Source organism: Lissotriton helveticus, chromosome 11 (genome assembly GCF_964261635.1).
Source record: "Lissotriton helveticus chromosome 11, aLisHel1.1, whole genome shotgun sequence".
NCBI classification, from domain to species: Eukaryota; Metazoa; Chordata; class Amphibia; order Caudata; family Salamandridae; genus Lissotriton; species Lissotriton helveticus.
Window position 1 is genome coordinate 935,115,733 of NC_136072.1, and position 15,160 is coordinate 935,130,892.

At 47.2% G+C, this 15,160-nt stretch overlaps 1 protein-coding gene across 1 annotated transcript in view; it reads left to right on the forward strand.

Moving 5' to 3' along the window:
- Positions 1–350: 350 nt before the first annotated feature.
- Positions 351–15,160, forward strand: part of LOC144792312 (uncharacterized) — a 76,712-nt gene continuing 61,902 nt past the window's right edge. Inside the window, exons 1-3 of the mRNA XM_078667263.1 lie at positions 351–1,906; positions 5,608–5,740; positions 9,389–9,523. Of these exons, the coding sequence (XP_078523389.1) occupies positions 1,300–1,906; positions 5,608–5,740; positions 9,389–9,523 (875 nt within the window). The 5' untranslated portion in view covers positions 351–1,299. The remainder of the gene's footprint in view (positions 1,907–5,607; positions 5,741–9,388; positions 9,524–15,160) is intronic.

The window sequence follows — 15,160 nt, forward strand, 5'->3', positions numbered from 1 at the left end:
GGTGGAACGATTGAGGTGTGGTAGAGGGGCGAAAGTATGAGGTATGTGAGGGAGGAAGGTGAGGTCAGAAGGACTTGCAGGGCTTGAGGAAGGAGGCATAATCGGTGTGAGGGGGAGGGGCTTGGGGATATGAGGATATGCTGAAGGATGCATGAGGGGTAGGAGGGAGTGTAATGAAGTAAGGGCGTGGGAAGGGCACGGGGCGGTTCCCTGGCAGGGATGGGCACACGGTAGCACCAATCAGAGGAGGGTCTGGCGGTGCGCCACGCGCGCCCGCGGTGGATTCGGTGACAGAGATCACCTCATGGTCCCGGGCTGGCTTTAAAGCTCGCGCCGGCTGATTCATTCATTCCGCCTCGCCGGTTCCTCCAGCTGCCTGCCTGCCCTCCGGTGGATGCACGCCCAGGCCTCAAGCCTTTTCCTAAGGGGTGTCCTGTCTGGTTCTCATCCGTGAACCGCCGCCAGTGTCAGGGACCGTTGTAGGGCTCAGGGAAGACCGGTTTGTGTCCGCACTGTCAGAAGTCAGTGTTTGTTTGGGGAGTCGCACAGCTATCCGAATTGAAGTACAGAGCACATTTTTGGGCTCAGGGAAGTGCCAGCATCTCAGGACAGCTAGATTCTCAGCCTCTCAGGTCAGATTTTCGAGTCTCGGGGTACCGAATTGTTGCAAAACGGCGTTGCAGTTCCAGAAGACGGGTTTGCAGTGACGGAGTGTTAGATTCTCAGGGTACACTGTTTTAATCTCATAACAAAGTTGTGTAATTCCAGGACACGGTGGCGTTTCAGTCTCAGGGCAGAGTGCTGTACTTTCCTGGCACAGTGCTACACTCTCAGGGCACAATGTTGCATTCCAGTGGAAATGCGCTAAATTCTCTTGCGTGGTAATGAAGTGTCTGGCCAGTGTAGATATAGCCCCATGGAGTAGAGTTTTGCAGTCGGTTTAGGGTGTAGAATTCTCAGAACACACTGCAACAGTTTCAGGTTACAGCGTTGTTGTCCTAGTGAACACCAACACAGTCCGGGTAGAGTTTGCATTCTCAGGTTTGCAATCTCAAGACAGTGTTGGTGTCTCAGGGAAGATTGTTCGATTCTGGGCGGTCAGTCTCAGGTTACGGCGTGTTGTGGTGTCAGGGAAGTGACAGACTCTGCAGGTAGACTGTTTCAGCCCTTTGGCCGAGTGTTATATGTTCAGGGCACAAGTTTGCAGTCTTGGTGTAGAGTGTTGCAGTCTTGAAGCAAAGTATTAGGTTTTCAGAGCCCATTAAAGCAGTCTCAGGTTATAGTAAAGCAGTCTCAGGAATGACCCGTTCATTGGCAGAAAGACTGTTGTTCTCTTTCGCATGTGTCCTCTCCGTGTGTGCTCACGAGGAGGCTCTTTCCCTCTTGGTTAGCCCTGTCACCTCCTGTCACCTGGTAGCGTCCACCTCGGATCAGGTGTATGTCAGTTTCCTGCACACTGACCTTGGTCACGTGACTCTGTACCAGACAGTCTGGTCACTACCCGGCCGCCATCTCCTTGAATGCACTATCCAGCAGGATCAGTCCCTGATACAGCCCTATCAGTCCTTTTGTGAGGCCTCCCAGGCCAATTCCACGCAGCGCCCGTTCACTGACCACCAGGACCCGGAAGTCCAGCAGGCCCTCTCTGCGTTCAAGATGCTCCAGCGGTCATGCCTCACGTCCTCCGGGAGCCTGTCTGAGGTTCCACTGGAGAGGACCAAGAGAGACACCTCCATGGGAGATGGACCAGTTCCAGAGGCGATGCCATGGCAGAACCAGGACGCTGAGGCTGTACCAAACCCCATACTAGAGGGGAGTCCAAGGATGAGAGCCAAGCGAGGGTGGACCATGCCTGGGACACTCTGGTGTGGAGCTGGCAACTCTGCAGGAAATTTCACAGATGTAGGTAAGGTGATAGAAGTGTCTCCCGGAGGTCTTCTCCTAGAACTGCTGTCAAGCTCTGGGCAGGTAACTGCGTACCGACCACTTCTCCTACACTTACTATATAGGACAGGCAGGATGTAGGAGGATATGGTCGGGGTAAGAAATCTGTTCTCCGTCAGAATTTGGATAGGGAAGATGATAAGAGTTTAGCTCAAGAGCAGGTTAGTGTCAGGTTACACTTCGGAACAAGCATCAAGGTGAGGGTCAGTGTTAGTGGGATGTTAGGGTTAGAGTAGCTACTGGAATTAGCGATAGGATTGGGACAAAGTTGGGGTAATGTAGGGGTATTTAATGGTCAGCGCAAGTGTTGGAAGTCCAGGTTATGCTTAGGAACAAGGAATGGGGAATGTCAAATCAATGCTGTTCATCAATGAAAAGTTTTCAACCAAGTAGCTTTAGTTAAAATGTCATTTTCAAGCTAGGGTATAACTCGATCTCAATATTTAATTGAAAGAGTTTTCATCATAAAAAATTTCCGTGAAGTCAACAGCCTGAGCTGACATCGTTTCCTAAGAAATAAGGTCCCATAGCTATCACTTGGGATGAAAGGACCGCATAAAGAAATCCCTAAAGTAAATAGGAAATCATACATGGAGGAAGAAAGAGGTGCTCCTTGAGCCCACTCTATACATACGCTACTTTGAGAAGTAATGCACATCGGCAGTGCTAATGTCTACTTTCACTACAGACTCTACTAGATGTATGGCTCCATACGTGTTACATGTTGTTCCTTTGTGTCTCTCCCATCCATCCATTCCATTTCTCACACCACTGCAGTTGAGAGCAAGCCCATGCTTACACTACTCTTTCTGAGTACCTGGTAGTCTGAACATTTTCCAAAATCCAATATTTCTGGAAATACTCCCCGCTTTACCTGCAGGTCCATCCCTAGAAATATTTCAAGCATGCCCCATGAAATATCTCTGGGTCTCCATATGTGCAATACCTGGTACATATCATCCAAGTCTTTGGTCTTCTTAAAATATGGTGTACAGATGCAGAACCAGTACTAAAAAGTAGGGATCACCATTGATGTGTAAAAAAGGTATCACACATCACCTTTGTACACCTCTGCTAGATCCCTCTTTACCTCGCAAGCAATGTCTGACACGTAATGGGCACTCTCTGGTCGTGAGATGTGAGTGCATTCTTGCCACATGGTGCCTTCAAAAACATGTCCTGTCATTTGTAGGGTAGGCAGCATCTACATTAACTGCATTGAATTCAAACTAGCACTTTGTTTCACCTTTCTCAACTCATTCATTGTCTGGGAACTCTAGCTTATGTGTAACCTTTGTTTCACAACTTGGAGTCATCTGAGAATTAGCATACGCTTCCTAACTTCCCTTCTGCAATGTTGCCAGTCAATGGGAGGGATATCGGAGCTCATTCTTGCAACACTCAGATGATAGTGTTCTCTCCTTGGTGTGAAGTCCTTGTACCGGAGCTCTGCATTGCCTTGCAGCTTTTGTCTATAACCTAAGAAGGCCATGCAAGGACGTTTTAGCTTATATGCAAAATGATTTTGTGGGCTTTACTTTGATCAAACCCAACCACACACCACTCCCTCTGCTCATCTGATTACCTGGTTCGACTCAAAACCCTTTCATCAGATTTGTCTTGCAGGGATTGAACCTGGTGAATCACTACCCCCTGTCTTTGTGTACTATTCTGGCTTGTTGTTATTCAGCAGTTCTTTCTATAAAATATTCCAGTAATTTTGACATTATTGACCAGGCAGATAGATCTTTAGTTGCTTAATCCCTCGCTGTGGAATCTTTTTATTGTGTGGGGCTTAAGACAGCATGCCACAACGCCTTTGGTGTGAAATATAGGTATTTTACTGGTAAAATAGTTCCACCTAATTTTCAATTAGCCATAGTTAGTCTCACTTATGTGCACCACACAGGTCTGTGCATTTGTCCATATGAGGTTTTTCTTAATGGAACTGCACCAGTTGTAGCTAGAGTCACGATTTATTATTCTGTCGGATTGCCAGCTGTTTGTCTTCATATCCTAACAGGTGTCTGAGTATATCCGATAGATTGTTTCAAATCAGGCTTTCTGAAACACATGGATCAAGACCCAGGTCGGTCAGGTCAGCAGAAAGTTGTGATCGGGTCACTTGGTGGGTTACTGAGGTCTGTACGTGTGCATAGTTATAGAGATAGGATAGTCTGAGGACTGTGTTTACAAACCATTATGTTTACCTCCTATCACTAGTTAGACACACTACATGAGTCTGTGTACACATCATACCATTGTTAGAAAATGCCTCTGTGGGTAATCAATCACAGGCCTTCGTTTACACCATAATCATAGTAAGGTAGGTATGTTCACATACAGATAACTTTCTACTTAATATAGCTCTCAGTTTACTTCTACTAAGTGGTAGGTAACTAGGGTCTTGTGATCACTGCCAAGATTAGAAATGTGTGGCCGGTGTTTACAACTAATGGGTTGGTAAGTGCCCTGTGGTCGTTATTTACACAAGATTGGTTTATTGGGTTACATGCCTGTATTATGTTGGTATTTGATGAGTTTCTAGGTAAACCGTGGCCTATTTTTATGCCTGATGGGTTGTTAGTTAACGCCTCCTCTTTTTTGCAGATTGTATAACGTTTGATCTGGGTGTGCATTTAATTGGTTGCTAGATAATCGGAGTTCTAGGTTTTAAGTCTGTGTGTTGTTAGACAACTCATGGTCTACGTTTACAACCCTTGGGTTAATTGTCTAGATTTAGACTAGTTTCACAGCTGTTAAACAATGCGTGATCTATTCTCACACCCCACGATTCATTAGATAGTTCATGTGTTATGTTTACACTTACGAGTTTTTGAAAAAAGAAAACTCTGGTCTTTCTTCACAGCTTGTTGCTTTATTAGGTAGTCTGTGGTATATGTTTATGTGATCATTTGCAATAAAACCTACGTTTTTGTTTACACCTGATGGGTTATGGTCTTTGTTCTCACCTGGCAGCTTTATTAGGTAACCTGTGGTAGGTGTTTACATCTAATAAGTTAGTAGGTAGCACACGGTCTGTTCTTTGTTCCGATCACCTGTGAGGTGCCCTCAGCCTGTGTTTAGATTTGTGAAAAGCCATTTTTATTGTTTTCGAAGGCTAGAGGATAGAGTTGCTTTGGGGCCCTTTATTTTTCCTGGGTCCTTTATCCTAGCAGGGCCTTGGTTTCCAATGTAACCTAAATATAGAACGCAAACGTTCTATTGAGGGAGAAAGCAATCATAGGCTCCACATATGCGTGTAAAAAGTCAGCTTTGTTGGCAGCAATTGGGCAAGTAAACAAGCATCCTTCGGCTTCTTGCCACACAACCTGAATATGCTCCTGAGGGAAAGGTGTTTTCTTCAGGGGAGGCACAAAGACGTCATAAATGGCCCTTTCAGGTGGTTCGTCATTGCGCCCCTGCCTGTCCTCCTCCAATGAGCTCCAGCTGGAGAGAGCGGGGCCCTCCCCTTTCCGCCCAGAGCCCGACTTGATAGATAGACTATCCGCACCGCAGGTTTTACATTGTGTACACTAGGCTCACACATGATCAGAAGTTCGTTCTTTGCAGCCCCTTGAACTGATGCGAAGCCGATATTCTTTGTAATATGTGTATGCAGTTCTCTCCATCATCTAACACGCTGCGCACCTCCTCCCGCAGGAGTCTTCCAGGGGACCGACCTGTGCTGCCGGGAGCACGACCACTGCTCGGAGAGACTGCTGGCCCTGGAGTTCAAGTATGGCATCCGGAACTACAGGGTGCACACCGTCTCCCACTGTGACTGCGACTACAGGTGAGAGCGCGTGCTGCCTGACACCCACCCATCTTCAACAACCCCCAATCAATGGACAGTGAGCTGCAGGAAGCAGTGAACCGCAGACGGCAGTGACCAACAGACAGTGAGGGTGCCTGGAAGAGAGGAAATGGGAGTGGCAGGGACAGAGTCAGATGGAGGGACACACAGTGAGTCTGAGGGAGTGAGAAGCAGAGAATCAAAGAATGTGGCAAGACGAGAGTTGATGGCGTGACCGTAGATCATATGAGGAGTGACAAACAGTGAGTCAGAAGGACTGACAGTGGGGGTCAGTTGGAGTGACAAGCATTGAGTCAGAAGGAGTGACAGGTAGGTTCAGAGGGGCTGATATAGGTGGGGTCAGAGAGAGTGGCAGGCAATGTCAGAGAGCGTTTTAGGCAGGATGACAGGGAGTGACATGCGGCTCATTGTGAGTGACAGTTGGTTCAGAGGGAGTAACAGGTAGTGAGACAGAGGGAATGACAGGCTGTGGCTCAGAAAAAAAGGTACATGTAGGGAGTCAGGGGCAGTGCTCAGCAAAAGTCTGAATGAACGGAAAGCAAACCGAGGCAAAGGAAGTGACAAACAGAGAACACCGTCCAGTCGCAAACCGAGGGTCTGAGGGAGTGAGGGGCTATGAGTCTGAGGGAGAGAGGGGCCGAGAGTCTGAGGGAGAGAGGGGCCAAGAGTCTGAGGGAGAGAGGGGCCAAGAGTCTGAGGGAGTGAGCTGCTACGAGTCTGAGGGAGAGAGGGGCCAAGAGTCTGAGGGAGAGAGGGGCCAAGAGTCTGAGGGAGAGAGGGGCCAAGAGTCTGAGGGAGAGAGGGGCCAAGAGTCTGAGGGAGTGAGCTGCTACGAGTCTGAGGGAGAGAGGGGCCAAGAGTCTGAGGGAGTGAGGGACTAGGAGGCCCAGGAGTCTGAGGGAGTGAGGGCCCGGGAGTCTGAGGGGGTGAGGGTCCGGGAGTCTTAGGGAGTGAGGGGCCGGGAGTCTAAAGGAGTGAGGAGCCAGGAGTCTGAGCGAGTGAGGGGCCGGGAGTCTGACGGCGTGAGGGGCTAGCAGGGCCAGGCGTGAGGAGTCTGGAGTCTGAGGGAGGGAGGTACTGTAAATCTGAGGGAGTGAGGGGCCGGGAGCCTGAGGGAGTGAGGGGCTGGGAGTATGAGGGAGTGAGGGCCGGGAGCCTGAGGGAGTGAGGAGCTGGGAGTATGAGGGAGTGAGGGGCCAGGTGTCTGAGGGAGTGAGGGGCCAGGACTCTGAGGGAGTGAGGGGCCAAGAGTCTGAGGGAGTGAAGGCAAGGAGTCTGAGAGAGTGAGGAGCTGGGAGTCTGAGGGAGTGAGGGGCCAGGAGTCTGATGGAGTGAGGGGCTAGGAGGGCCAGCCAGGAGTCTCAGGGATTGAGTGGCCGGGAGTCTGAGGGAGGGAGGGGCCAGGACTCTGAGGGAGTGAGGGCCGGCAGTCTGAGGAAGGTAGGTGCCAGGAGTCTGAGAGAGTGAGGAGCCAGGAGTCTGAGGGAGTGAAGGCACCAGGAGTCTGAGGGAGTGAGGGACCAGGAGTCTGAGTGAGTGAAGGCAAGGAGTCTGAGGGAGTGAGGAGCCGGGAGTCTGAGGGAGTGAGGGGGACAGGAGTCTGAGGGAGTGAAGGCAAGGAGCGCCAGGAGTAAGAGAGAGTGATGGGTTCAGATGACATTCTGTGACCTCACCTGTATTAGTTTGATCTTTATCTCTTGACATTTACAGCGACAACATAATTGCCTCCTTTGCCATTACATTAGGCACCATTACCTTGTCCAAGGGTTAATTACATTGAATTACATTTAATTTAAATTATTGAATGTTTAACTGTGGCTAGGGTTAGGGTTAGATTTATTATTATCATTAAGTTCCCGGTAAGGATTTGAAGAAAATTACCCAAATAGGGTCACCCGGGTCACTCGTGATCACCTCTCAGCCTTCCGAACAACTGAAGAGTCAGTCAGACAGTAGAGAATACAAACCAAAGTGTTTTATTAGTATTGCGCTGCAGCAAAGCCCAATCGTACCAGCCTCATGAGATAGCTGCAGGGGGACTTACTCCCCCAAACAGAACACAAGATATTATACAATTCCAAACCCCCAAGAACACGCCCAGACTGGAAATTCCAATCCAGGCACTAACAAAGAAAGGAGGCACAGAAGGATGAGCTGCAGTCCTGGGACGGGGTACATGTTATCCTCACTCCAAGGCCATTTCACCCCGGCTCCCCATTAGAGTGAAGGTGGGAACGAGCCTATCTAAGAGTTACGGTATATAACAATAGAAAGTACATTCATTAGTTCAGCTGAAATCGGCCTTGGAGAAACACAAGCTAAGATGCATGGAGAGTTTTCTGCTGAGGCATGTAAAATGAGGCAGGAGCTAATCTTCTATCATAGAGCAGAATGGTGGCTACTAATAAAATGGCACCATGAATGGTAAATTACCACAGTATAAAGCATGAGCAAGGGGGCAATAACATTTAAAATTCTAACAGATTAATTTTGAAATCTAATATATTTAATTAAAATTAATGAAAATATTATATTATGTTATGTTAACTTAGCTTTAGGGCAGGTGCTCCTTTTAATTTAAATAAAAGTAATTACATTTTGTTGTGTTATTTTATGAAATATTTAACATTAGCAACGTTGAAGTTTGGAATAAGTAATAGGGCTAACTTAGGTGTTCATTTTTCAATTTAATTTAGTCCAATCGGAGCATGCAACCCGCAATACAAAGCGCAAAGTGCTTTTGAATGACAAATGGTCCTTTTCTATGCAAACAATTTTGGCACATGCAGAGCACATTAAAGACAGATCTCCAAGCCACCAGCAGCCAAAAATCGTGCAGACAAGCAAAGAGGTATAGAGGAATGAGTCGCCAATCCCAGTAACAGTCGAGCATCCGGGTCAGACTGGCCGCAGATGGCATCAGCTGTTTCCCCGGGAGGCTGGAAGCATGGGGACCGGTTTTCCAGCGGCCCCTAGTACCAAAAGCAGCCAGCAGTGCCTCACCCAACAAGCAGAGTCGGTGGGTGCCTGAAGCAGAGAGTCAGAGTGAGTGACAAGCAGAGTTCAGATGGAGCAAAAAGTAAAGTGAGGAGGAGTGACAAGCAGAGAGTCAGAGGTACAACAAGCATAGAATCAGGGTGAGGGACAAATGGAGAGCCGGGGGTGGGGTGGGAGGGGTTAACATGAGAGTCTGGGGGAATAACAAGAAGACAGAGAGTCACATGGACTGATAAATACAAATAGAGTGGGATCAATGGAGAAACAGATAAGAGTTATGAGAAAAACAGAGAGGGGATGGAAAACGTAGACATAGGAAGGGGAAAGACAGTGAAAGTGAGTGTGGGAGAGACCAAGAGAGTGAGATAAAAAAAACAAATGGGACACAGAGAATGAGAAGCCTTACAGGTAGAGCCATGGGTGGTTGGTTGAATTGGGCAGATGGGTGTACAATGTGTGTGTGTGTGTGTGAAATAGAGAGAAAGATAGACAAGACAGGGTTTAAGAAAGCATAAGAAATTGAGAGTGACAAAAACGCACAGAAATGGTAATGAGTGCGCTAGAATGCAGCAGAGATAAGAACACGTACAGATAACCATGGTATAATTAATACCCTGTCTTTTTTGCCAGGTTCAAACTTTGCCTCCACCAATTGAATGACACCATTTCCACGTTTGTGGGCATCACATTTTTCAACTTGTTTGAAATTCCCTGCTTCACGATGGAAGAAAGGGAAGGATGCCAGGCCTGGCACTGGTGGGGAGGGTGAGTACTGCTTACCATCTTCCATTGTGGCAAGAGGGGCGTTCTGGATAGGAAAAGCCTGGTTCCAGCTCTCCATTGAAATGCAGTGTCCAGAAGTGATTTGTAAGAGAGTTAAAACAAACTGATGAACAATGTCAAGTTCTGTACCCCTGAGTTGAGCATTAGCTCCTAATAGGGGTCAGCTGGAGCGTGTACCTGTTACAGGGCAGACATTACAGTGCTGCAGGTCTGCAGTAGTGCATCTTTAGTTGTGTAAGGGCACCTCTTGCGTTTTTGTGGGATGCGGGGAAAAAACTCAAGTGGGAACCAAGTACCATAAGCTTTTATTTAAAAGTTTAAAAAAAATGTCCTCCATGGAAGGAGAAATCAAAGCAGAACCAGCATTTGGCCGCATCTATTGGTATAGTTGTGTTATCTGCCTAATCATTAGTAAACAGGGCAGACGTCCTTCAAAGTCTATAAATACATTTGGAGTGAGAGTCCTGGGACCCGAAAAAGTGTGTGTGGTCCTGGGGAATAGTGTCTCCTCTTTTAGGCCTCTCTGGTGGCCCTGAGTGTACAGAAGAAGGGCACCTTTGATTCCATTCCCGGTTACTGTTTTGGCTGAATGTTTCTTTCCCTGCTCCTGAGTTCACTGCAGCCTTTGAGCGAGTATAACTTCTGCACACAGGTGCCTTCAATAAGGCTTTTAAGTAAAGCATATATTTTCTATATTTTAGAAAACCTAAATGCATAATTCAACAGAGGCACGGCTGCAACAGATTCAGCGGGAACATACCGTGTTAGAATATTGTTGTCAAAATACCATCTGGCATAATTATTGTGTCCTAAATATGGTCTGAAAAAATATCTTCTTATTAAGTGCAGATTTTCTGTTGTTCTCTCCAAAGGGGTTATATTTTGGTAAACGGCTTTAAGCGCACAATATTTATATCAGATGATATTCTGATAGCATGCCTTTGTTACTCATGAACTGTCCCGGCTGTGACAAGCTTCTCTCCTGGGCTGAGGGAACTGGTGTAGGAGAAATGGACACTGGAAAAGGTGGCATGCATACAGGGACAGAGCTGTTTCTTCTTGGACAGGGTGACATGCACACTGGAACAGGAAGATGTTTATACTTGGACTGGGTGGCATGTGTCCTGGAATAGCAAGATGTTTATACTGTGATAAGTGGCACGCACACTGGGACAGAGAATAACTTGGACAGGGTGGCATGTATTCTGGAACTTGGAGAAGGTAGCGTGTATACTGCAACAGGGAGAGGTTTATTCTTGGGCAGTGTGGCATATACACTGGAGCAGGTGGTCTTGGACAGGAATACATGAACACTAGGACAGGGCGACATGCATACTTGAACAGTGAAGAACTCACACTGGCACAGGGAAATGTTTAGACTTGGTCAAGGTGGCTGGCACACTGGGGCGTGGACAGGGTGGCATGCACACTCGGACAGGGAGATGTTTATGATGGGAAAATGTGGAATGCACACTGGGACAGGGACACGTGTGTACTTGGAAAGGGTGGCATGTAGGCTGGTACATGTAGTCTTGGACAGGGAGGCATGTGTACTTGTAGAAGGGAATGTTTATACTTGGAAATGCGGATACTTTTATACTTGGCCAGGGTGGCTTGAACACAGGAACAGGGTGACGTTTATACTCGGATAGGATGGCATGTACATTAGAACAATTTTAAGTTGATATTGTGACAGGCTGACACACAAGCTGGGACAGGACGATAGGTAGGTACAGAGAGACAGGTACACACTGTCAGCGAGAAACGTAAACCTGAGCTAGGAGAGCGCACAGACACAAAATACACTGGTCCTGGGGCCACAGGGCATGACACCACCCTAACTGAGTCAGGAACAAACATTTAGACCGAGATCAAGATACATACAAGCAATACATACATGGAAGAGTGAACACGAAGGGCCTGATTTACATAGGTAAACTTACACTTTAGTGTAAGTTTATGATTGTTTGATATTCACAATGGTGTTTTACTAGTAGTATTTTTACGACTGCGGAGTCTTTGCACATAAAAAGATTGGACAGTTCTATCTTTTGATGTGCAGAGACTCCGGAGTTCTAAAGATACTATACGTAAAATACCTCTGTGAATAGCAAATAATCGTAAACGTACACAAAAGTGTAAGATTACCTTTGTAAATCGGGCGCACTGGAAGAGAGACAAAAAATATTTTCCTGACTAGTAGGAAAAACCCAGAAAGAATCCCTTGAAAAATATGGGGCACGGTGGACAGAAAATATCGGAGGGCGCCGTGCACCAGACTTGGAAGTAACCCAGCAGCCTCGGGGGGTTACCTGTAATGACCATGCAAGCTTTGTAGAAACACTCTGAACAATGAGGCAAAAGTTAGTGAGAAAAATTGCCCACAAGCCCCTCCTGTCTTTACCAGGCCTGCCCCTCACTCCTCCCCGGGCTTATTACGTGTCAAGCTGCTCAGTGACGCCGCCAAGTTACTGGAACAAAATGCCAGTCGAACTGTGCGGGGGAACAGTGGGTGCATTGTTGCACTTAGGAAAAAACCTTCCACATACGTTTGTACGTTAAAGTACACATATGCGGATTGTTAGACGCGCGCCCATGAATTGCTTCGATGACTCAGTGTTTAACTTTTGTATTAAAACAAACCCAGCGAGGACAAAAACCATCCCTGTGGGGAGAGTACAGAGTCTGGCTTTAAATATGACCGCGGCGCAAACCCCTGACAGAAAGAAAGGCTTCCTGTGAAAATCACCATACTGGTTATTGCACATTGAATTGAAGCCCTTTGCTGCAGGGTTGAGTGGAAACCAAAAATCAGCACTGGAAAATGTTCAAACCAGCCTCACATTGCAGTAGACTGATACGAGAAAAGAGTCGAGTGGGTTTTAACAGAGGTTAGATACCCATTGAGGGGCTGTAATGCACAATCGGTTAACAGAAAAGCAGGCATATTCCCCATTTGGTCAAATTGTCAGAAGCAAATGTTTTATTTTAGATAGTCTCCTTTTTTTTTTCTTCATTAGCACATATGAGAGCACCTTCAAATACGTGAGTTCAGAATGTGGGCTTCACATAACCCTCTAGTGTTTGATTTCATAGACTAATAATTTATTGTTTCTCCATCTGTATTAAGAATCTAGGATACGAATCTAGGCCAAGTGTAGGGTACACGTGATAAATGACTCGCCTCGTACTTCTGTAATCCATTGTCTTCCGTGGGGTGTGAGGCAGGAATGTTTCTAAGTTCATGTTTGCAAACTAATACTTTTAATAAAAATGTAAATTGATACTTGTGTAGCGCACTACTCACCCACAAGGGTCTCAAGGCACTTGTACAAAGACCGCTGTGGAACCCATCCTGGCTTTTCCTGTGAGGTGTCCACTCCTGGGCACCCCCAAGGTGGAGGCCAGGCATCCCTAGCGTTGTGGGGGCTGTTGTGGAGATTAAGCAAGCTATTGCCCAGAGTTGCAGAGTGTGACTCCATGATTGGAATAGGCACCGAGGCGAGAATTATAAGGTCTGTGGAATTTTTGAGCCCAAGACCCACCGAGGTGGGGAATTGAACCCTGGTCCCAGGCTAGACCTCTGCATCAGGGTCTGCCGCTCTAACCATTGAGCCACACTTCTCCACACTCAATGCGGTGATATGATCTAATGTACTAAGGTGAAAAACCTCAGCATGTTAAAGAAATACTTTATGTCAATCGTTCTCATGGCTCGGCTCGTGCACAGGTGTTTAGAGCCAAGCCAGACCGTGGCGCGGCTCTCCATGCTAATTTGTTGGCTCGCTCACTTTTAGGCATGGATGGGTCCTGGCAGCCCATCCATCTGTGAAAGAAGGGCCCTATTCTGCAGTCTACTGGGGAAATGCCAGTGTCAGAAGGTCCAATGCAGACCCATAAAATGACTGCCCTGCTACGGCATTGGGCACATGAATGACTTGGAGTGTCACTAATGGTGGTGTGGATGAACGCATTCTATGCATTTCCAAGCAGTCTACTAGGGCAAACCATATATGTTATATTATTGCCATTTATAGCACGCACAGCTACTCAAGGAGTGTGCCGGCGTGAGCCAAGTGGGGGGAGAAGAGGAGGGCGCTTAGATGAAAAGAAATGTTTTCAGTCTTTTTCTGAAGAGCTTAGGGTCCTCGTTACTGAAGGTCCAAAGAAAGCGAATTCCATGCAGAGGCTGCCTTAAAAGCAACAGAACTTCCACCAATTCTCTTGAGACGAAAACGTTGTGCATAAGCAAGAAGCTGCATCGCTGAACGCAGCTGTCTAGCAGGAACGTAGAACCTGAAACGTTTTCTTAGATAGACTTGACCAAGTCCGTACAGGGCAGAGTAAGCCAGGACAGGGGCTTTGAGCTTTTCTCTTTCTGCCACAGGTAACCAGTGAAGATCACGCAGGTGTTGCCTCACGCTAGTTCTTATGGGAATACTAAGAAGAGTCCTCGTCGCTGCGTTCTGAACTACCTGCAATTTTACCCGCAGGCCTATGTACAGGGTGTTGGCATAATCTATGCGTGAGAGGATTAAGGCACGGGTAACCATTTCCTTGGCTGCCTTAGGGAGGAGAGGGAGACATTTTCTTATGGATTTGGGTGTGCCGAAGCACTGCCAGGCTAGCTTCTTGATCTGAGTGACGAAAAGATGATTCTCATCGAATCATATCCATAGGTTTTTGGTGGTTTGGCCCATGGAGTTAGGCATGGGATAATCCGTTGGCCAGAGTGATTCCCTGAACTGAAGGGGGTAGGTCCCAAAAAGGAAAATCTCTGACGTATCCGTGTTGCATTTTAACTGCACAGAGGACAGCCATTAGAATACGGCCGTCAAACAGGTTTAGGCAAGAGAGGTGGAAGAGTCTGTGTTCTTCCATGTAAAAAGGAGCTGGGTATCATCTGCATATGCGATTATCTTGGCACCAAGCTCCGCAGCCAACTGAATCAGGGGGATGACATATATATTAAAGAGAAGGGGGCTCAAAGTAGACTCCTGAGTCACTCCTGTGGTCACACTCTGGGGGAAGAAGAGGACAGGGGAGCCAGACTCGTTGCGTTCTGCCCTCTGGGAACGACTTCAGCCAATTCCAAGCTGACCTCGAGATTCCAATGTCTGAGAGGCGGGCCAACACCATAGAACGAGGCACAGTATTGAATGCCACAGAGAGGTCCAACAAAATCAGAGCCACCCTACCGCCTGAATCCAAGCATTCCCGAATGGCTTCAGAGATTTTGACGCGAGCTGTCTCGGTACTCTACGAGGCTCTAAAACCCGATTGGGCTGGATCGAGCCGGCCGAACCCTTTAACATAGACGGTGAGCTGTTTATTAACTACATTTTTGCAATCTTTCACCACGCCAGGAAGGCGAGAGATGGGGCGATAGCTAACAGCAATTGAAGCATCTAACAAGGGTTTTTTTTGGAAGTGGCATGAGTTCGGCCTGTTTCCAAGCTATAAGGAACTGTAGTTTCCTGGAGGGACAGACTGATAAGACTTTTAACATCAGGGTTGACCACCTCTGCGACTGTGGACAACAATCTATGTAGTGAAGGTTTTTGGTTTGCTGCATGGGTGTTTGGCACACACACTTTAGGGTATCAAGTACTCATTTGA